General features: G+C 37.4%; 1 protein-coding gene across 1 annotated transcript in view; it reads right to left on the bottom strand.

The window, feature by feature from the left end:
- The window catches only part of GABRG2 (gamma-aminobutyric acid (GABA) A receptor, gamma 2), a gene marked incomplete at its 5' end in the record, with an annotated part of 48,512 nt that extends 33,951 nt beyond the window's left edge, over nt 1–14,561 (bottom strand). The window contains 5 exons of the mRNA XM_010294780.1: nt 6,242–6,379; nt 7,080–7,162; nt 11,484–11,704; nt 12,689–12,756; nt 14,413–14,561. Coding sequence (XP_010293082.1) covers nt 6,242–6,379; nt 7,080–7,162; nt 11,484–11,704; nt 12,689–12,756; nt 14,413–14,561 — 659 coding nt within the window. The remainder of the gene's footprint in view (nt 1–6,241; nt 6,380–7,079; nt 7,163–11,483; nt 11,705–12,688; nt 12,757–14,412) is intronic.
- Between the last annotated feature and the right edge of the window lie 7,604 nt (nt 14,562–22,165).

Here is a 22,165-nt window from a genome sequence, read left to right on the forward strand (position 1 = left end):
CCTGTCATGCCATATTTTGACTTAATAAAGAAGCATAGGGAGAAGATTCCTGGTTTTTTTGAGCATTATGGAACTTCTGGGGACTGCATGCCTGCCAACTGTTCAATTCATTATGATACAGCATTAAAACAAAGTTTAAAAGTCTGCAAATACATCCTCTTCCAGAAAATAATAACCTTGATCACATTTTCCTGATAAAACAGAAACCAGATGTAGATTTATTTATGTGACTTAATAGATACATAGAAAGATAAATATTACCAATTTGACAGTGTTTATCAATTATGAGCAATACACTGCCTCTACTCAGATTAGCTCTGTAAAACACAGAGCATGAAAAAAATATAAAGGAATTTACAGATATTGTCTTTCCAGCCTCCTGTGCAGCTTGTTGAATTGCTATTTATTGATTAGTCTTATAATGCCATTGTATCTAATTAAAAATTCAGGACAGACTCTGTGAATAAGCAATAGACAATGTCTGGTCTAAAAAAGGAACTGCCCAGTCACAGAAATGAACTGGGAATACCAGAAGCTCCATCTGTCCTGAATAATTACCCATTCACAAACTGTTTTGCATAGTACAGTATTTTGTACATTCAAAAACACTGGAATAGCGAGTAGAAATGCAGTTTGTCTAGTAATTTTATGAAATTCATAGAAACTTATTGATGGAAAGAATTTCAAGATACAAGCTAGTCCTTTCCTCTTGGTCTGAGGTATGATTTCATAAAAACTCTGATTTTAGTATTTCAACGATCTCCCTAAATAGTATGTGCCAGTACTGATTATTGTTCTGGTTTTAAAACAGTACGTTTGTTTTACACCTTTGATCACTAATTATATTTTCTTCCAGACTAGTTCCATACTTCCAAATATTTCCACAGGTCATGTTTTCTAAACTCTTTAGTTGCTACAGTCTTCTGCACTCCCCTGTCTTGAAGTTTTGCACTTAAAAGTGAACTATTTTTTTAATCAAGCAGAATGCAGCAACCATTTGATATCAGTTTTACACAGAGTAAAGCAGTGACTATTTCTCCCAGTTTTATGCACAACATTCTAAGTAATGCATCCCAGAAAAGGTGTTTTTTTTGCAGCAGTATCACATTCTCTGTCCTTCTGTGTTTGTGGACTACTGTAGCCCCCAGACTTTTTTTACACAACTGCTGATCTTTTCATATTTGTGCATTTGATTATTTCCTTCCTACTATCTTTCACTCTTTAGTTAAAGTAACTAATTACAAATTTTGGAATTCTACCATTTTCCCGTTCCCAAAGTGCAACATGTCCTTGATTGGTGTTACCCACTTGTGTATTATATTTTGCAAATCTTATACTTCTGTATCACTTGTTGCATTGCAGTAACAATCAGAAAAATTAAAGCTTATTTTTCTTGCTTGTCAAATCTGAGTTGAGAGAGTTCTGTAGAAAAACTTCCTTGAAGTCCCTCCTAAGCAATAGACACCTTTTGTTCTATAATGTGATTGTAGCTAGGCTTTATAATATTTTCATTTTGACATCAAAGAGTGAAGAACAGCTGCATTTGCCGATAAGGTTCACAAATGGTCGACTTGATGGACTATTTTCTCACCTAATTTGTTTCTTTTTTTAAATCCATAGTGAATATAAAAGGTCATAAAATTGATTTCAAATAGTTTTTAAAGCAAAAAAGAAATTACATTCATTTGAATTAAATGTATTGTGCAATACTAAATGAGAATATGGAGGATGGAAAAATATGTCCTGTGCTTGAGCAGTCATTTTTTGTTTTCTTCTCTTTATCATTGCTGCTTATCGTATGATACAGCTCTTTTATTTTTTTATGCTAGGTGTTCACTTGGCCACATTTGCCAGCTGGCTTTACATTTGTCCCATGTATAGACCGTATGTCTAATAAATCACACACCCTTAAATAACTAAAGACATCACAAGTATAACATGAACTCTGAACATGTCAGTGAAGCAACTGGCTTTACTATGCAACCTTAGCATTCGGTTTGAAGTAGGAGTTTGTAAATCTGATGCTTTCTTTGTAAGGACTACTTAAGGCAGCGTCCATCCAAGTTTCAGAAGTTGGTAAATTTTTGTTCTCTAGACTTTTCCATTAGTTCATCCCTTTTTTATTGGAGAATCTCACTACCATTTTTTGGACGGGGCCTTACACTGTGAGCACAAAGGTCACACAAGAGAAATGGTAGTTTCTTAATAAATGACTGAGATATGCACTGTTTGAGCAGTGATTATGGACGTACTTCAATAATACAATAAATTTTAAACCCATGTCTGTAAGTGTGTGAGGTCAACTGTAGTAGTTTATATAACTCGTATTATGTTTTAACATGCACTTTATTGCAAATAATAAGAACTAAACCACTGCTGTTTACACAGCATATGTTGTAGTGAAAAAGCAGAAAATATATACAGGTAATATATTATTAAATGTACAGATTATTCAGTCATTCTAATGAGATATTCATGGGGCAGAAGGTTGAGAGTTCATTTTTCTTAACAGTCCCTGCTATTAATGGACAGTGAATTCCATTAGCTAAACCATTTCTTATTGCTTGATCTGTGACTTTCGAAGAAAATTAGAGTCACATGTGAATGTTCAGTTTGGAGAGAAAGGAGTTGACAATTCAGGATGACTCACTTCAGGTAGGAGAAACAGACAGGATGGTTTGTAATATTCCGGTTGCTTTTTTCTGCTGTTACCGGGATTTGCTTAACTGTTCAGGGACAGAATTCCAACATCTGGCCCTTTCAGTTAATCTTATATTTCTGCAGTGCATGCACAGGAAGAGCAGCAGATAAATGTAGTCACTTCAGCAAGCGCGTGAGGTCTTATGAAGCTTGCACTCAAAGAATCCTTGTCCTTCTCTGCCCATAACTCAGCCCAGATCTCAAATGTTCAGCTATGGCATGACAGAAAGAGAGGTAACAGAGTTTGTAATGACCAAGTCTCAGCCATCTGTTCTGATTCTCTTCTCTGTTCCAGTCACCAAGCAAGCATAGCCCTCAAGGACTAGAATGTGTTAGTCACTGGGAGGCATGAAGGTGGAAAAAAGAGTTTGTTTTGAAATGGAGTAAATGCAGATATGGAAAGTTACTCCACTTTCAAATGCCTTAACACTACTCCCAGGCTCCTTCTGTTCTGTAACTGTTCAATCTCATGTTCTCTAATTTCCCCTTCTTGTGTTCAGGTTTCTCTGGTTTCTGTTGTCATCTCATGTTTAGTTTTGGGGAAGAGCTCTTGGAAATATAGTATAGTCCTTTTCCAACATCTCATTAATCTTTCCATTGCCTCCTCCACTGTACCTCACCTCATATCCCCACCAAAGCATTGGCAGTGGTACTGCCATTAGTTCGTACCTAAATTCTGTTATATGCAGCACTGCAATTAGTTGCATAAAGTCTCAAGACTTATTTTGACTATATGGGCATTCAAACATTGAACTTGTATACTCAGGCTGCACATAGGTTGCTAATAAATCTACAAGCTTTAAATTTTTTTTTTCTTTTCTTTTGGGGAAACTATTGAAAATGTGTGAATGTAAGGAGGATAATTATAGATAGAGTATGGGTCTGGCTGAGGAATGTAGTTCCCAGCATGGACTTAATGTAGTTCCCAGCATGCTAATAAGGTACTTAGGTAAGCAATGAACAGTCTTTAGGCTCTGCTAGCTTTAGCAAAATATTTGTAGGAGATAGACCAGATTCAGGACAATCCCTGTTTTGTTGGTTGTTTTTTTTTTTTCCACCTTCTAATTATTTAGATACTGCACCTAGGTCAAAATCAAATCTAATTTTCTTGCATATCTGCAGTCATAAAAACAAGAGGAGCAAGGAAAATCAAACATAAGATAACTACAGCAGCAGAAATACATACATAGGACATTTTTCCAAATTTTTATACTCAGCAGGTCTTTGAAAGCAGCTCAGCAGGCTGAGTAGCTTTCAGGAGCATTTCTTCTTAGGAATTGAGTGATGACTCGTGTGACTCTTTGCTACTTTAAAGTGCATGCTAGCTGCTAATTACTTTTTTCTAAAGGCAAGTTGAAAGGACTGGTGTGTATCTTCATATTAAAAAGTACTGATGCAACATGGAAGTACTCCAGGTGAGTACTACAAGCCTGAATGGCTATCCCCTGAAAAAAGAAAAGGTTTTCTTTGCATGGGAAAGTATCTTTTAGCTTTCTGTGTTTTATTGTTTGTTTCCCAGTATGCTCTTTCTTCACATCAGCAGAACACTAGAGAGTGCTTTGATTCACCAGTGTGCTGAATCAGTGTATCTGAAGCTTGTAGCATGTTATGGTTTTATTACTTTCTATCTCTGTCAAAAACAAAAGTTTATTAGAGAATGGCTCAAGCCGAAAAAGACAGAAAAAGAGCAAATATGAGGACAGGCTGAGAGAGTTGGGTTTGTTCAGCCTGGAGGAGAGAAGACTCCAGGGAGACCTTATTGCAGCCTGCCAGGACTTAAAGGGGCTTACAAGAAAGATGGGAACAGAATTTTTAGCAGGACCTGTTGCAATAGGACATGGGGTAATGGCTCTAAACTGCAAGGGGGCAGATTTCAACTAGATATAAGGAAGAAATTTTTCACAAGGGTGGTGAAACCCTTGGTGGTGGTGGATGCCCCATCCCTGGAGACATTCAAGGCCAGGTTGGACGGGGCTCTGAGTAACCTCATCTAGTTGAAGATGTTCCTGCTCATTGCAGGGAGGTTGGACTATATGGACTTTAAACACTGTTTCCGACCCAAAAATTCTATGATTTTGTGAACTAAAAGAAACTCAAATTAAGGCTGAAATAGTGGCAACCTGGGCAGGATGAGACCCAGTGTACTTACACTGCTGCCTTTTGTGCTTTGCCAGTTGCAGGGGCAGTCTGAGGTAAGCTGTATTGCTGTTTATATTTTTGCTTTGAGAGCAATTCCACCATGTCATGTGTAATGATGGTTATTAGCAGCTATGGTTTGCACACATGCTGCTCTCTTGTCCTCTTTTGCACTTTTATTTTCCTGGGAAAATTAGAAAGGTCAAATGCTTTACGGAATAGCTGACTAAATATCTTCCTCAGCTAAAATGGCAGAAGATGCCATAAGGCAAATGTGGCTACAGCTGGGATGCTTCATTCCTTTTTTGCCCTGCTCATAAGACTAAACATGTCATTGGTGCTTAATGTCCAGTGATTTAGGAGTTGGAACCTGAATTAATTTTCAACTCTGTTTGTATCCAGTGTAATGCACAGCAGGCTCCTTTCAACCCTAGCATATCTTACTCTCCTTTTGAATATAACAGCAATGCTGACCTTTTAGAAATAAAATGGATGGGGATATTTCTGAAGCCAGAATTAACACAGAGGTCTGAATTTAAATAAATATATTTTGCCAGAACAATATAATAAGGTAAAAATAAAAAGCAACCTGACAAGAAAAACTGCTTTCATTTCATTGTTCTTTTTGAAAGTAAGAAATCAAAGAGATATTATGCACACACAAGAATATGCAATTCTTTACTCTTTAGCTCTTTTCTTATATTCACTGATTTTCATTCCACTGAGAAATAAAACAGTATTTTCTTCTATACAGTCTAGAAGAATGTATTTTCCTGCTTAGTTAGTAGGGTTAAAACTGGTATTTTTATTAAACACTGAGTACTTCCTCATTTATCATTTTATATTCTGTTACTTGTTTCCAAGGAGATAGAAATATGCAGGAAAGTCATCTGAGACCCTGATACGACTGTCCTCTTTAAGGAGAGTTGAATGTGCCCTGTTTTAAGGAACAAAATAAACTTGGAGCTGCTATAGTAAAGAGGTTGGAACTTCAAATTTCGTTTCTGTGCAGGCCTACTTTCTGCTTCTGGAAGTTGGAAGAAAATGGTAAAATATTCAAATCAGTATCAGATTATCATTTAGTGCCTCAGCTGTCCTGGTTTCTACACTGAAGCAGGATAGGAAGTTCCCTTGCCCACCCACCCCTTGTAGTAGTGGCTTTCTTCTGATAGTTCAAAGTATTTCTTGAAGGACAAGAATGGACAGTAGACAACAACTTTTTTTTTTTCCCTGTGAGTTCTTCAGAAGTGCTAAAGCCTGGATGGTTCCATAGGTATTATAAAAGTCTGTAACTGTTCAATGAAGTGCCAATGATAAGTTCTAAACAGACATATCTTTCTTTTTTTCTTTCTTTCTGTTATAAAATCCTAAATGAATCTGAAGGTAAACAGATCAGTTGTCTTACCTGAAGTAGTCTTCACCACCTCAGTTGTATTTCTTAATCCTGTAAAGGAGAACTGGTAAAGCCTCCAGGACCTGGTGTCCCCCACCTCCACTGAGCTGCGCTTCCATTGGTAAATGATCTCTTCTCTTGGGTAGCCATCTTATTGCAATGGAAAATACAGAATGCTTTGTTTCATAGTCATTGCTAGGATTTTAGTGTACTTTGGGGAGTAAAAGTATTGTTTTCTATTTCTGAAAAAACTGGAGAAGCATACTATAATAAATTATAGATACGTTTTTCTCAAGTTACTTAGTAGTACCTTTTACTTAATGTCACATTTTATTTTATTTATTATAAATCAAAATAGCATTTGAGATAAATTTTTCAAAAATGAGGTTTCCACTTTTGTGGACCCAATAAGATGCAATTTTGCCCATCCTTCAATTATGGCCAAAAAGTCTGCAGCTGACCAGGAATTCATGCCTTGTCCTGACTGCAAAATGTCAAACTCTTGACTCCGACTATTGCAATAGTAAAACACCCGTGCACAGAGAGAAGGTGTCAGGCCATGAGGCCGATGATGAAAGTAAAAGTTTGTACTGATATGCTAAGATACAAGCATAAATTAATCAGATAGGTCCCAGAAAATGTATAATTTTTTTATATAGTGTTCCTCAATTATATTTGTGGACATCTATGATTCATGTACTTGAAAATAATTTCAAAATAAAACTGAAAACCATTGGACTATGTCTAGTTAAGAACATAACCCTCGCTGACTTTAAGTATGTAAATATAAATTTATAATAAGTGATTCAGTGTGGGTCAGAAAAAGGATATTTCTAAGCATGTTACTTACAGCTTGAAAATTCCAGGGGGCAGGAATGGGCATCCATTGGAAAGTTGTGTAACTGTAGCTGACACTCAGCATCAATTGTCAGCCTGAGGAGAAAAAGATCAGGATATACAGAATACACTTGAGAAGTTTGTCCTGAAAGCTACAAAATGGCAAGCAAAATGAGATTCTTACTAATATAGAACCTGGCTATTAAATATGCAAATATATAATGTATTATATATATAAAGGAAAAGTAAAGTATTGATATGTATTAATTTGGGTATTCCAAGCATAGGAAGACATCATGGTTACTGATAAGCAGTATTTCTTTTTTGGTTACATAGGCTCTGATCATCTACTTTCTGGACTGTGTTGTTAAATAAGGTATTAAAGTTCTGTTCCTGTGCATCTGAAATGGCAGCATTACTCATGACTGGCAAATCCATAAGTAGATATACAGGTCATATATGGTATAGCAGTGACAAATCTCTGTGTCACAACATGCCATAATGCAGTAGGGAAATCTGTTTTATGTGATGAAAATTCTATTTCAGAAATGATGGATGGAAGTCCAAATTTAGACATCTACATCCAAGACAGCCATCTAAACTGCCTTCATAGCCAGCGGAAAGGTGCTCTGGGGATACATTTAATTTCATTCCAAAATAAGACATTTAAATCAGAAGAATGTATCGAAAGGTGTTTCTCTCCACTGAATATCAGGAGTCTCCATGATAACCCAGGTGGCATAGGTGCTATAGATCAGGTAGAGACACATACTTTTAGAAAACCAAAATTAGGTGAAATGTACCCCCTGATGTGTCTGTTAAAAGCCATTTTTCATTCAGCCCCATAATTGTTGCTAGCCTATATGTAGCCCTAGCCCTACCGTGAACTGCATGATTTTGGAAAGGAGGGAGGAGGTGGGGTGAGAGATGGAAAAAGGAAAAGGAGAATTTAAAAAAAGAGCAGAATGATGTTTATTTGTTCCACAAGTCTCGAGGAAAACTGTAGGTTTCTGGTCTTTGCTGATTCCTGGGTGTCCGAATGAACAACCCTGTGAGCTGGGTTTGTCTCCTGGCTCCTGCACGTACGTGCTGCATGCAGATGACTCCCTTGGTCTCCTACTGTAGGATGCAGAGGGATGCTGTGACCACTAGCCACCAAGTTAATGAAGTCAAAAGGAAACTTTTCCGCATTAGGGATTTAGGAACAAATCTCATTTCCTTTGAAACTAGGGAAAGTTCTGTTTGTGACACAGAAGGAGAGCTGATTCTGTGAGATAATATTATTGCTCTTTCTTTTTCTTCTCATTTCTATCATATTCAATTTAATTTCAAGGTAGTCATACTATGGATCCAAAGAACTATTCTAAGTTCTTTCTTCGATATTGCCTTTTCTCTAATGATTATATTTAATACTGTTTGACTTTGGGATAGGTTCAGATTTACTGCTGGTTTTAATTTGTTTTCTCTTGTGGAATTCAATATATTTCATTCCCCAGCACAAAGCACAATCCAGGCTTTGAACATTTCCAGGCATGGATTTTTCTGGACATGTTCCTGTTTGACCATTCTCACAGTAAAAAAGTTTCTTCTTATGTTTAAACAGAATTTCCTGTATTTCAGGAAGCCCATTGCCTCCTGTCCTATCACTGGATACCACTGAGAAGATTATGTCTCTGCCACCTTTACCCCTTCCAGCCCCTGCCTTCTTTACCCCCATCCATATTACACACATTGGTAAGATCCCCCGAGCCTTCTCTTTTCGAGAGTCACAGCCTCTCCCTGCACGTCAGGTGCTCCTAAACCTCGTGGGCCTTCACCGCACTTGCTCTAGTCAGCTCATGTCCCTCTTGTACTGGGGAACCTAGTACTGGACCCAGCACTCCAGATGTGTCTCACTAGTACTGGGCAGAGGCGAAGGATCATCTCTATCAACCTGCTGGAAATAGTCTTCCTAATGTAGTCCAGGATGCTGTTTGCCTTTGCTTCAAGGGCATTTTGCTGGCTCATAGTGAACATCCGCCAGGATCATCAGGACTTTGGCTGCAAGGTGCTTTTCAGCTGGTCAACCCTGATACTGTACTACTGCAAGGGGTTATTCCTCCCCTGGTTCAGGACAACATTTTTCTTTGTTGAACTACATGAGATTCTCGTTGGCCCACTTCTCCAGTGTGCTGCAGTCCCTCTGAGTGGTAGCACAACTCTATGATATACCAATCACTCCTCCCAGTTTTGTATTACCTGCACACATGCTGAGGGTGCACTCTGTCCCATTGTCCATCTTCCAATGAAGATGTTAAACCGTATTGGCCTAGTACAAAATTGGAGAGTACCCCACTGGTGACTGCTTTCCAGTTGCCCTTCATGCCACTGATCCCAACCCTCTGCGCCTGGCAGTTTAAGCATATTCAATCCACCTCAGTGTCCACTTATTCAGCCTGTACCTGATCCTCCTCCACCAAAGGTGAGTCTTCCTTGCTCCACTGTCCTACCGGTCTCAGGGACCTGGGATTGCTGAAGGCTGGGTTTTACCAGTAAAGACTGAGGCAAAGAAGGCATTGTGTACCTTGGCCTTTTCAATGTCCTTTGTGACAAGGTCCCCATTTCCATTCAGTAGTGTACCCACATTTTCCTTAGTCTTCCTTTTGCTTAGGATGTATGTGTAGAAACCCTTTTTGCATGTCATTACTCAGATTTGCCTCCAGATGAATTTTGGCTTTTCTAACCCTGTCCGTGAGTGCTCAGGCAGCATCTCTTTATTCCTTCTGGGTCCCCTGTCCCTGCTTCCACCTCTAGTATATTTTCTTTTCACATTTGAGTTTTGTAAGGGGCTTTGTGTTGATCCATGCAGACTGCCTGCTAACTTTTCTTGATTTCCTGCTGGTCAGGATGGGCTGTTCTTGAGCTTAAGGAGGACATGACTGAGAAAATCAAACAGCTCTTCTGGACCCCTCTCCTCTTCAGGACAGAATCCCACATCTGTGATCATGCTGTCACATTTCACTTCTGGATTAATCCAGGTCGAATCCTTACTGGTGCTTGCTGTGACTCACTGGAACAACTAAGTATACATTAGTAGCAGATAACTTAGTTTCTAAGTTCTATCTTTCTAATGAGAGAAACTGAGGGGTTTGAAAAGAAAGGTAATGAAATCCAGAGAGACAGTAGTGTAGCTATGGCCAAATTTAACATTTCAAAAGTGGACCTAGGATCTTTTTTATCAGGCTGACTTTGATTTGCACTGGATTTCCATTCCGATCATTCTCTTATTTCTTCTGGCAATGCAATGTGTAATGAATGTAAAATAACTATGAAATAAAACTCCTTTTTGTAATTGAAAGAGTTGCAACATTAAAAGGTTGTCTTAACCAAAGCTTCAGATCTATTCATTAAAATTATGAGTGTACTTTTTTCAAAACTTTATTTTTGGCACCCAATAAAACAAAAGCAGAAAAAAACACTGTAAATGCAGTATAAAACTCAGATTGTTTTACATCTAACATCTCTGATTCTGTGCTCTCATTTAAAATCATAAACTCTCTTGAACAAATGCTATCTTTAACTACATTTTACATAGAACCAAATATTATATCACATGTAAGAAAGCCTAAAAAAAATGTACTTAGGACTTTCACATTTAGGAAGTATCTTATGTTCATTAGGAATATGATATTTGAATTGTTACATATTGCATATGTTCACTTAAATGTAGGCATGCGCATGACAATTATTTAAAAGATAGGTTTTAAAGGTCATCTGTCTCAAAAGAAAGGCTATACACGTGACTGAGAAATCTGGAGATGGGCATATCAAGTTTAGATTCATGAAAATTTTAGTGGAACAGGGCATATCTGTAGGTTTTGGATTAAACTTTAAATGACCAATGCTGAAATGATAATCCTTATTTTCATAAGATATTTGAGGAATGAAATGCTTTTGCAGGGTCTAGGCTTCATCTAGCTAAATTGTAATCAATTCAGAATAAGAGGTCTTTGATGTATATAATGCCACCTTTTATACCATCTACTTAATTCAAGGATACTTTGAATTCATCAGTTTAACTCAATAAAAAAGTAAAAGGCAGTATGGACCAAACCAGTGCCAAACAATAAAACATACCTGAAAATGAAGGTGAATTACTATAGGACTGCTTATATTCATTTTAGTATAGGAATGTGACTATTGTGGAGCAAGACAGTACAGTCTATAGGAAGAAATAAAACTCTTTACTGTGCCACTATAAAATAAGTTGCATGCAAGTTACATCTTCTGAATATTTCCCTTTTTCAGGGTTGTATGAATAAGTAAATAGGGAAAAACAATGTTTTTTTTCTTCAGGTTAATGTCAAATTACCTGAATTCACAGGACCTTTCTCTGGCTTTCCCTAGAGAAACTGAAATTAAAGTCAGATATAAATACCTCAATGTGTACAACACTCTGCCGTCATTCCAGATCCTGAGCATCCTATTAGGAGTTGTTATCCAATGAGCATCAGCTTTCTTGGAATTTCGGAAAAATGTATCTGGTATCCAGATCTTCCCAACCATGTTGCTGTTTAATCTGAGCACTTTTATAGTGCTGTTGAACTTCAGACGTCTGTCATACCACGTTTGGGCGAAAAATATATCAATTGTATATTCCTGTTGTGTTAACCAGAAATACCGATGAAAACATAGCACTCAGCATTTCACATAACTCCTGATATGCTTTCCTTAATCTTATAGGAAAAAAAGTGAACTACAAAAGATGATACTAGAACTGATAAAAACAATTTTTTGTCAATTTTTGAGGGCATGATTTACCAAAGATTTTTGTTTAAAAACAATTTATTGTGTTGTTTTCCCACTGACGGGTGAAACTAAGATGCAGCTGAGTATGCACCTTTCTAATTCTGTGTCCCCACACCTCAACCCATGCCTGATCAGGTCAGAGAACAATTACTTATTCTCTTAGATCTAGGACAGGAAAAATTTGAGCTGATGTGGCTGCCTTAATTGCCTCTGCCTCCCCTTTAATAGCAGAAGTGGTGAAGTCTCACTTCCCCGTGCACCACTGGGCAGCCAGAAGCTGAGAAATCCATAATGGAAAAGGGCAATCTGAGATTTCTTTCAAATTTTCTTTCAAAACATGAAAACTACATGAATAAAGGAGACATTCTGCTAAGTCTAGACCACTTTCCCTCACCTGTACAAAGATATAATTAAATTTTTATGCAGGAACTTTGGAAAGAGGAGAGGAGAGGAGAGAGAAGCTAGGCTTTTTTCTTTTTATCTCTTGGCGGCAAAAGTAGTAATATCACTGGTGAATGGTTTTCCTTATTTTGTAGCAGTCTGGAGGCTCAGTTTTACAGGAGTTAAACTGTCACAAAGCACTTTAAAGTAGAGCTCATAAAAATGTGACAATATGTTAAAACTGTTATTATTACAGTTTTTTCAGCATACAGCTCAGTTTCCCTGTCTTATAGAGATCTATAGCTCATATAGTTTTCACATCCATAATAATTATGAGATTTAAAAAATAATATAGGTCAACATTAAAATTAATGGAAACTTTGTAATGTCAAAAATTATGGAGGCTTTGTAACAAAGTAAACGTTGTAGGAAAATTGGCAATCATTTACCTACCATATTGATAGCATTCACAGGCCCAATGCTATTTACGTACATGTCAGTGTGAATTACTGTTGGTTTAACTGCAAGAGAAACAAGAAGAATCAGTAATATGAGTGAAGGTCAAAATCAACTACATGGAAGTCAAACACAAGTGAAAGATTATTATAGTACCTCTCTTGTATGGCTATGGTTGCCTCACATTTAAATGTGCATATACAATAAATATAAATTTGCAGCAATGTCTCCAGTTTGGAATTAGCTGGAGGCACTTTGAGACAAATTCTTATATCATTTATTCTATCAGAACAAATTCACTTATGCTATGAGAACAAACTGAAACCAGTGTGGTTACCTTAGAGTGAGTCGTATATGATTGAGAGTATGTATATTTTGTGTCAGGTCACAGCAACACATCTGACAAAACACTATCAATGAAAGCAAACTTATTCTTCTTATGCTGTCTTGCATAACTCATTCTACATTGTAATGCCAAATGCAACATGACTGCTGTTGCCTGCAGAGATGGATGTAGGTAGGCAATAATTTCATGAGCCCAAAGTAAAAATAAAACTCAAAGCTTTAAAAGAGGAATGAAAAACAGTTGTTTGATTAAATTGTTTTGAAATTACTCTATTCTAGCTTTATTATTTTTATACACCTTGATTAAAACATGATTGTTTTTTCCCAAATGCTTTTATGAATGCTTAATTACTTTCTGTTCTCTAAAGTCTTGGACTGGGAGAATAAGACAAATTCCTCTGCTAATTTACACTATATACATACATTGAAGGTTAAATACTCATGTTATCCCTCACGGTGAAAAATTCCTTAGTTTGTAAGCCTCTATAAACTTGTTAGAAACAGCTTCCTTCATTAACCTTGCTGCGCTCTGCTTTCCTCTGCCTGCCTCATCCATGAATTCTCTTTGCGTTGTTCTGTAATCTTATTACCGCTCTATCCTCTTCTACAGAGGTGTGGTCTGCCTGTTCTGTGCACGCATGGCCCCTTCTCAAACTGACTTGCAGCAACTCAGGGAGATTTATCTCTTTGCGCTCCCTCAATAATCAGTGGAAAGGAAGATTCCTGCAAACGGTGATTCAGTCAAATCAGACTTCCATTTTGAGTCCAAGCTTGGGTGTATATGCTCACGTTGGCTGTGGGGGAAATCTAGGGAGATCGGCCTTACTTGGCTGCAGTTATCTTCTGTGGCCCTCTTCCCCTGTGCCCCATTCCCCAGTCACTTCCTGCCCTGCTGTGCAAGCGAGGCCCCATGCCGCATCAGTCAAGGCAGACCTGCTGCTCTTCAAGGCTCGCTTTGTGTCCGTCACATCATGCAAGGATCGGGCTGCATTATCCTCGTTTTGACCTTCCTTTCCAATATATTATTTGTGATTCTCTAACACCCTCACTTAAATATACAAAGAAGATAAAAACCTGCTTACTCTGTCCCCAACAGTTAAATTCCAACATTCCTATGCAGGTGCATCATTACAAGCGGCCTGAATCAGCAAATCACAACAGTCGTCTTAGATGTCTCAGGATAGATTTAGCAATCTTAATTTATGTCATCTTACAAAATCACTACTACTTTTCATGCCACTGATGTTTTATTGCATTATATTTTGTTTTCACAACTACATTGAATAGATTCTGCTTCCTGTGTAGCATAATACGGTATGAAAATTCTTTCTCTTCACTGCTTAATCAAAAGTGGTCTAAAAAGAAAACCAACATACCTCCTATATCAGGTCTCAACTTGTTGTCGTATCCTTCCAACAAGCCATTTAAAATAAGAGTGACATCACTCTCATGGACTTTGGGAGTCAAAACCCAAGTCTTATTTGAAGTGTAATCTTCATAATCATCATCTCCCTTTTGGGTGGAACTATTAAAGAAATAAAAATTAAGAAATGGAAAGCCTTGAAAAATATGAATTTGTAGGCAACCTCCTCAGAGACAATACGCACCTAATTCAGGTTTTAATAGTACTTTACAAAACATTGAAAAGTTGCTTGCTTCATAAAATTTAGGACACTCCCAGTAAAGATGTCACATAACAGTTGAGGTTACAGTTCACTTTAGCAACATTTCCTTTTAGTACTGTTAAGATCATATTCTGTCTATTTGAAGGAACATCAGTGCTTATCACCTTTGTTATGCCTATTTTTTCTCTCACTGACTCAGGTGGGACCTGTTATGAAACAAATCTAATTGTCACTTAACTTATGCAACTTTCCACCAAAATATCACTTAGTATGTACACAGTGTTGTTGCATTACTTCTCTTTGAGAGAACAATTTGATGCAACACATTACTGACAAGACCAATAATTAGACTCAATCAAACAAACTGTCACACAGTCATTCTCCACTCTGATGAACTTCAGCTTATTGTGCATTTGGAAAGTTCAGCACAATTTTTTGCCAATGGTTTTCGTTTTCGCTTTTGCTAACCTGAACCCAGAGAGAATAAAAAGTCTGTCTACATTTTTTTTCTGCTACCGAGCAATATGACAGCTGATGTAGTATAATTTAACCTGCTTAGCACAGTAAAAAGGACAAGTTAGGAATGAGAAATGTGTAGACTAGCCTTAATGAATGTTTTGTTTTCTTAAAATCTGTGCCCCCAGTTCTAGAGGAGAACATAGAAACTACTTTAGAATATTACATAATCAGATATTTTCATTTCAGAATGTAAGTGGTAATCAGCTGAATGGTTCTAGGCAACTGTAAGTTTTTTTTGCATAATATGCTTCTGTGATAAAATTTGAACACTACTGGATAAGAAAAATCTTAATAATACTACAGATGTCTTAGGCCAGTGGGTGGGGTTTGGATACAAATGGGTCAAAAGCAGAAAATGTAATTATTTTCCTGTTTCAGCCAGAATCTGTACAGAACTGAGAAAGAACAAAGACAAGTAGATTTTTATGGGAGCTGGAACTTATGTTTGTCACACAAGATTGAAAGTAGACACAGCTGACCATGGTCATGGGTGTAATAGTGAAGGGTTGACTAGTCACAGAGTCTGCGAGTGCCATTCTGTTACACAGATCTTCGCTCAGCTGAGGTCTTGACACTCCTCCCTATAGTGCTATCATGCTGCATCCTGCTTATGCCTACTTATGCCTGCTTATGCCTAGTGGATGGCCTGAAGGCTTTCCTGTGTTGGGCATTAGGGAGCTGTAAGCCAACTGCACAAATACAACTTAACTATGAAAGAGGCTTTAGCTTCTTTCTTCCCCATGGGCGCTCTCTGACAGGAAAGAGCCACATACGTCCATGCCTCTCTGTATAAGGCTCTGCTTCGCATGAGGTGCTGAAGGTACAGTGAAATTTGAAGTGGCCTGAGACTGTGCATAAGGCTGTAGCAACTAGGAATGCATAGCATGCGTAAGAGCCATCTTGCATTGCATTGAATTGAGCTTGGAAGCTGTTGGTGAAGCTAGGTTAATCAATGCCTTCATCACATGTACTGAGCACCACTGACTGCAGCCTCCAGGCACCACCTAACCCACCCTGCGCCAGCGATATGCATCTGGGTGCTTCAGCTTCCTAGTTCAAGAATAGGCAACCCAACCTCCTCCCTCTGGCTATGTAATCCTGAAGCTGTAGTGTTCTACTGGCAATCAAAAGTGGAAATTTATTTGGCAATGTGCTACATGGTATTCTGCTGGTACTGACAGGTAGGTCAGGATAATGAAATTGGTTGGGGAAATTTGTTTATTTGGCTGTCTAGAGTTCAAACATCTAACTGTCATTCAAAGGAATGTAACTGAAGCAAGGTTCCCCCTCCTGCAGGAAAGGAAATCCTTCCAAATACAGACTTTGCAAGCAGAAGGCACTAGATTATATGTTTTCAGTCTGTGCAAAGTGAATGAAAAAAACTATGTATAAAAAGCCATACTCCTGTTTTATAACTAATTAAACATCCATTCTCTGAAAAGAATAGCTTTTCTGAATGGAAAAGAAAAAGTAAATCAAATACATTCTTTCACAAAGGCAATGTGTCCCTGAACGTTGTGATGAGGAAGCTTCAAAAATCAAACAGCTAGTTAGTAGAGCCTGGTGTACTGGACAGTGCAAGATTAGAAGATGAATAAGTACCTTTGTCTAGGACTTGTCTCAAATCTAGAACAATCTTATTGAACAGCAGCCCACAGTCACTAAAACTTCCATTTTCTCTTGGTAATTATTTGTAGGAAAGAAATAACTATTTGTTTGCTCATCTGCTATTTCAAGCCATTTTAGCACTCCAAATCTCAAAAAACAGCAAATGCTTTATGAGATTAGTGTGAGAGAGAGGAGAGGAAATGCAGCCAGTGTAACTAGGGAAAAAAGCCCACTGAATTCCCACCTTTATCTGGATTCCAAGTGGATCATAAGTTAGCATGGGTATCCAGTTGTCTAAGTGTCTGTGTAAAACTGCATACCAGCCAGAACAACCAGAGGTGCATCTCTATCTAGATGAGCAGGGCTTTAGCTGTGCAATGTCATTAATACTAACGAAAGTTATAATAACAAAACCCTTTTCATCTCCTTAAGACTTTTGGATCAGTCCTTCTGATCATGTGGTCTAAATTTTGCAAGTGTTTTTACTGTTCAGAATAAATTTGGTAAAGCCCAGATTATACCTAAATGCATATTGAAATCTCGTTATTTTTATGACTGCTAGAAGTTTTCAAAGCTAGTAATATACGTATGCAAAGAAACATATATTTAACTATTTGCAGATTACAGTACAATTTTTTGGAAGTTAATGTTTCAGACACTGATACAAAATCTCACTGTTTGAGATGTTCCCACTTCTGATATTAATGCCATTGGAAGGTGTGTGCAAGATTGCTCTACATAAAGCCAGTTTCCCTAATTGGAAAAGAGATGGCTTAAGCGAGTCAGAATCCAAACTTGAAACTTCAAGTCATGGAGTAATTAAAGTTAGAAGGTGCTTTTGGAGGTCGTCTGGTCCAATCCCTGCTCGGTTTGCCAGCTATGCCTGTGTGAGGTAGCTATGATTGTAATTACGTACATGTATATATATAACCATGAGTGTGCCTAACATTCACGAGGCCTCTTTGTATGTGTCAAAGTACCTGAAATACATCTTCACAAAGCAGATAGAGGGCAGAAATCACTGTATGTTAGTAAGCATTTATTAATTCAGATCAGAAAATACATTAATTTGGACTACAAGAATATTTGTGGGTGGATGACAGCACAAGATTTAGTCATATTTTAAAAAAAATTTGATACAATGTGCAAAGATCTGCGAACTGGTATCTCACTCTACAATTACATGCAAACCTCATTCTGCCAATGAGGTTTTTACCTAAAAAAGAGAGAGTTTTAAGTCATGTTTCTTATCTTCCACACTATAAAATACACATACTAATCCTAATTCATTAATAAAGTTGTTACTTGATTTATAACATTCATGTAGCTCTTTCAAGTGCTCATTGGTGAGATGTAACTTTAGGACAAACTGAGATTACACAAACTAAATGTTCAGGACTGGATTCTCCACATCTTTGCTAGTGCACATAATCCATAAATTTTTCGCAGTACCACCTGGGCAACATTCAATCATTCGTGGAGCAAGTGTTAACATCTGTGGCAGAGGTACCTACTGCAGGTAGAACTGGGTTCACCAACCAAAGGATAAAAAACTAATGAAAAGATGCTTTATTTCATTGGCAGAGCCACTTTTACAGACTCCTTAGTGCTAACAGCATTATTTCTTTACTGGAAATAAGTTGAAATAGTAGAAAGATTAGTTCAGTCAGTCCCAGGGGATATCTCTGCTGAAAAATCACTGATGTGGTAGGAAAATAATTTTTTTCCATCTTATTTTCTGAACCTTGTCCAGAAACACAGCAAAGCCAATTAGTTAAAGGTTTTGTTAATGTGCTGATACACTATTCTCTTAACAGTCCAAAGCCATGGAAGTCCACATTATAGTTTGGGAATCCATTCCTCTTTTTAATAGATTCAGTATGATTTATTTTCTTTTTTGCTTTCATTTCCATGGAAGTAAGATTGATACCTACATTAAAAAAATCATAACTTTACTAAAATTTAACAAATAATTACATTAATGATATTTAGCTGTCTTAAATTATTATTCTTTCAAGCCTTTTGACTTAAATTCTTTAGTTCCAAGTTCAAAATAAAGGGTGGATTATCTATTTCAAAAGTACTGTGTTTTAGTTAATTGCTAACATAAAGTCAACATTATAACTTTTGATGATCTCTGCTGTACCATGACATCTCTATATCAGACACTCTAATGTAACTTCCAGAAGGATCAGACGTAGCATTTCTTGGAAAGACACTACTATATGTTGGTAAAGATACACTATACATTATTTAAAATCACAGAGAGCAGCAATAATTTTTCAGGCTAAACTGAGGGACAGATTGGGCACATCTTATTTCATTAGTGAGCAGTAACTCACAAAGGATATCCCTTTGAAATAAGGTAAATCTTTCCTAATCCACAGGAACATGATTTTCACAATTTGTTTTAATTAGTAGAAGGGAAATGATACTCTTCTCTGACTCAAAAACCTACCATGACTGCTCAGTCTTCAACATTCAGATACATTTAGCTGGTCAAAATCTCTATAATTCCAGTGACTTTAAATAAGACATGCCAATTTGTACCTGCTGTGGCTCTGTCCTTTAACTTTTTAAAATATAGAAAATGAATTTTAGGTATTTCTAAATATTCTATTAAGAAACTTCACATAAGAGTCAATTATCCCTGCTGGAATCTGCCTGCTATTGCATTGCTGTTTACAAGCACAATCAGAGTAGACAAAAAGCGCCTAAAGAAAAAGACCTGAAGCAGTACTGAATAGCCAACAACTAATTAGTTTAACTCTAATTAAAACCTTAAGTTTATTTGTCAAAAAAATTCTGACCAATTTCATCTTTTATACCAAGTAGGCTATAGAAGCTACAGAGCCTACAGCAAAGATTTAATAAACTGCTCATGCACGCAGTGTGTCTTCCACTTAAAGCACCACCGTTTTCTACCCCTCCGTGAAGGACCGAAACAAGGCGTGTTATTTTACCTGACAGCGCTGTTTAACTTAATGAATAGCCAAGCTAAATTTATTCTCTGATGTGCATAAAAAATTACCCTAACCTATAGGTCATACATTATTCATGATAATATGGTCAGTGTGAGGGAAGTACATATTCCAAGTTCTCACTGTGGATACAGAGATGCTGTATGCAGATGTGACATATGAGTATGTATAGAATAACGTATTTGCAGGAGATTACAGTCTGTGGAAATCTAACTATCTAAATTCTCTCCTGATGACTTATTTTAAGTAAAGCTATCTCAATTGAAATATAAAATGTTTTCACAAAGCTGTATGCTGAATTCTGTCTCCCTGTTCGTGTTTCTCTTCTGTCCATATTTATTGTTTAAATCCCAAGGCTGTGCCCAGGACCATGCTCCTATCTTTACCATAAAAATAGTATATATTTTCTCTTTTACTACTAAATATTCATCACAATACCCAACCTTCACTTTTCTCAGGATTGTAAATCATGTAATGTGAAGATTAATCTCATTCCAAGTTGATTCGCACATCAGAGACAGAAACTCAGAATAATGCTTTGCTTAGCGAGGAAAAGAGGAGATCCAGTCAGTTATAAGAAGTTCCATAAAAGGAAACGGAGACTGTGTTGAGAGGTTTGGGCTAAGAAATCACAGGGGAAGTGTCTTGTTGTCCTGCTCCCTCCACCCAGAGCTCTGGTGCTGGTGAGACTGCAATTCTGGTACATGGATGGAGCTTTGTTCCAGAAGAGCCTGAAATACTACATTCACCGTGTTGCCAGAAGAAGCTTGTTTCAGTGTTGGCCACTAGGGAGTATTAGCTGTGTTTTGGCCACTTGATGTAGTCATGTAGCGAAGGAGACTGAAGAAGTTCACAAGGAGAAAGAAAATAGTTTTTACCTCTACTTAATGGTTTGGGTAGGTTGGATTTTAGGTATGTCACCTGTAGAAGATAGTTTATTTCCTCCACAACTGCTACTGCTGCAGCTATCGTACTATGAACTGTTCAAATTGTGTAAAGTATTTAAAAACTTGTCATGAAATGATCACTGCTTAAAAACAAAAGAAAGCTGAGTTTTTCTGTCATTCCTAAGTCACAGAGGTACTGAAGTATACAAGAAAAAAATTATTAGAATAATACTACAATTCTCATAGATAAATCAGTACAGCTGAAACACTAACATTAAGTGGGGGTAAGGCACACGGGTCTCCAAAGGGGTATTCAAAACCCAGAAATCACTAGAGTAGCACTGCTGAGTACTCCCAGCAGATGATTTTTCAGTCACAGTACATGAAGGCCCTAGATTGCCAGCAATCAACCAATAATTTCTGAAAACTATGCCTACATTGAGATTTAAAGGCCAGCCAGATTCCTGTGAACATTTATGCTGCTTTCTGCTGAATAAGATGATACCTGGCAACACAGCACCTAAGTATCATGCTGTGGGTTCTACCGGCTGCCTTCAAGTCATTCAGCAACTCACAGTATCCTCACTGGTGATGTCAGCCATTTTGAGTAAAGCAATCCAATTCTTAAACCTCTTCACAGACTTCTAAAATACTACATGGCAATGTTTTTGTATTAGTCACTATAAAACTGTCAATCATAGCAGACTGGCTTATCTGACAGTCATTCTATATCTTCCCCAAGACATGCACCCATATTAGCTACTGCACCTTATCATATCATAAATTTTAGCCTTTCGTAGTTATAGTTAAAGTATCTACTTTCCATATTTGCAGATTCGGCTGAATGTAGCTACAGCAAATGTTTACACAGAAAGGCTGAAAATGAAAAATTTAACTTGATTTAAGTTTTGTTTCCTTCCTGTAAGTTTATGAGAATGCTTTTCAAAAAAGTCCTTTGGAATGCATTTATTGACAGTGCTACAAATAAAACATCTGGTTTGTAGTATTTACTGTGTTTTATAGTACAGTGTACTGAAAAATTGCAGTGCAATTTTTGCATTGCACAACTGATTGGATTCAAGTCATGAGAGAGCCTAAGGATTATTGTCCCTTTTAAAATATTTCTAGTACCAACAAAATGGGCTCATGGCCAACTGTCACCAAAATTAGCAGAAAGAGGGACCAGTGTTAGCAGCCCTGGCAAAGAACCAAAAGCTGAAATGTGGCACCCAGTCTAGAATTAGTTTCTCCAGCAGAAAGTTGAGGCACGTAGGTTAAATAAGTTAATATAGGATTTCTATCTTCAGATCTATCAGAACAGACTGATGTGATTGACCAAAGCTGAGCTACACCACGGTATGAAACTTCTGGGCAGGGAAAGGAAATATATGCTACTGCCAGGGAGGAGAGCAAAATGTAGGGGTATGAAACAAACTTGTATAGCCAGTACGGAACAAGAGACGTAATTATAGAAACAAGCACACATCATTCATTTTGAACAGCCTGAGC

The sequence above is a fragment of the Phaethon lepturus genome, unplaced genomic scaffold (genome assembly GCF_000687285.1).
Source record: "Phaethon lepturus isolate BGI_N335 unplaced genomic scaffold, ASM68728v1 scaffold6329, whole genome shotgun sequence".
In the NCBI taxonomy this organism is placed as follows: Eukaryota; Metazoa; Chordata; class Aves; order Phaethontiformes; family Phaethontidae; genus Phaethon; species Phaethon lepturus.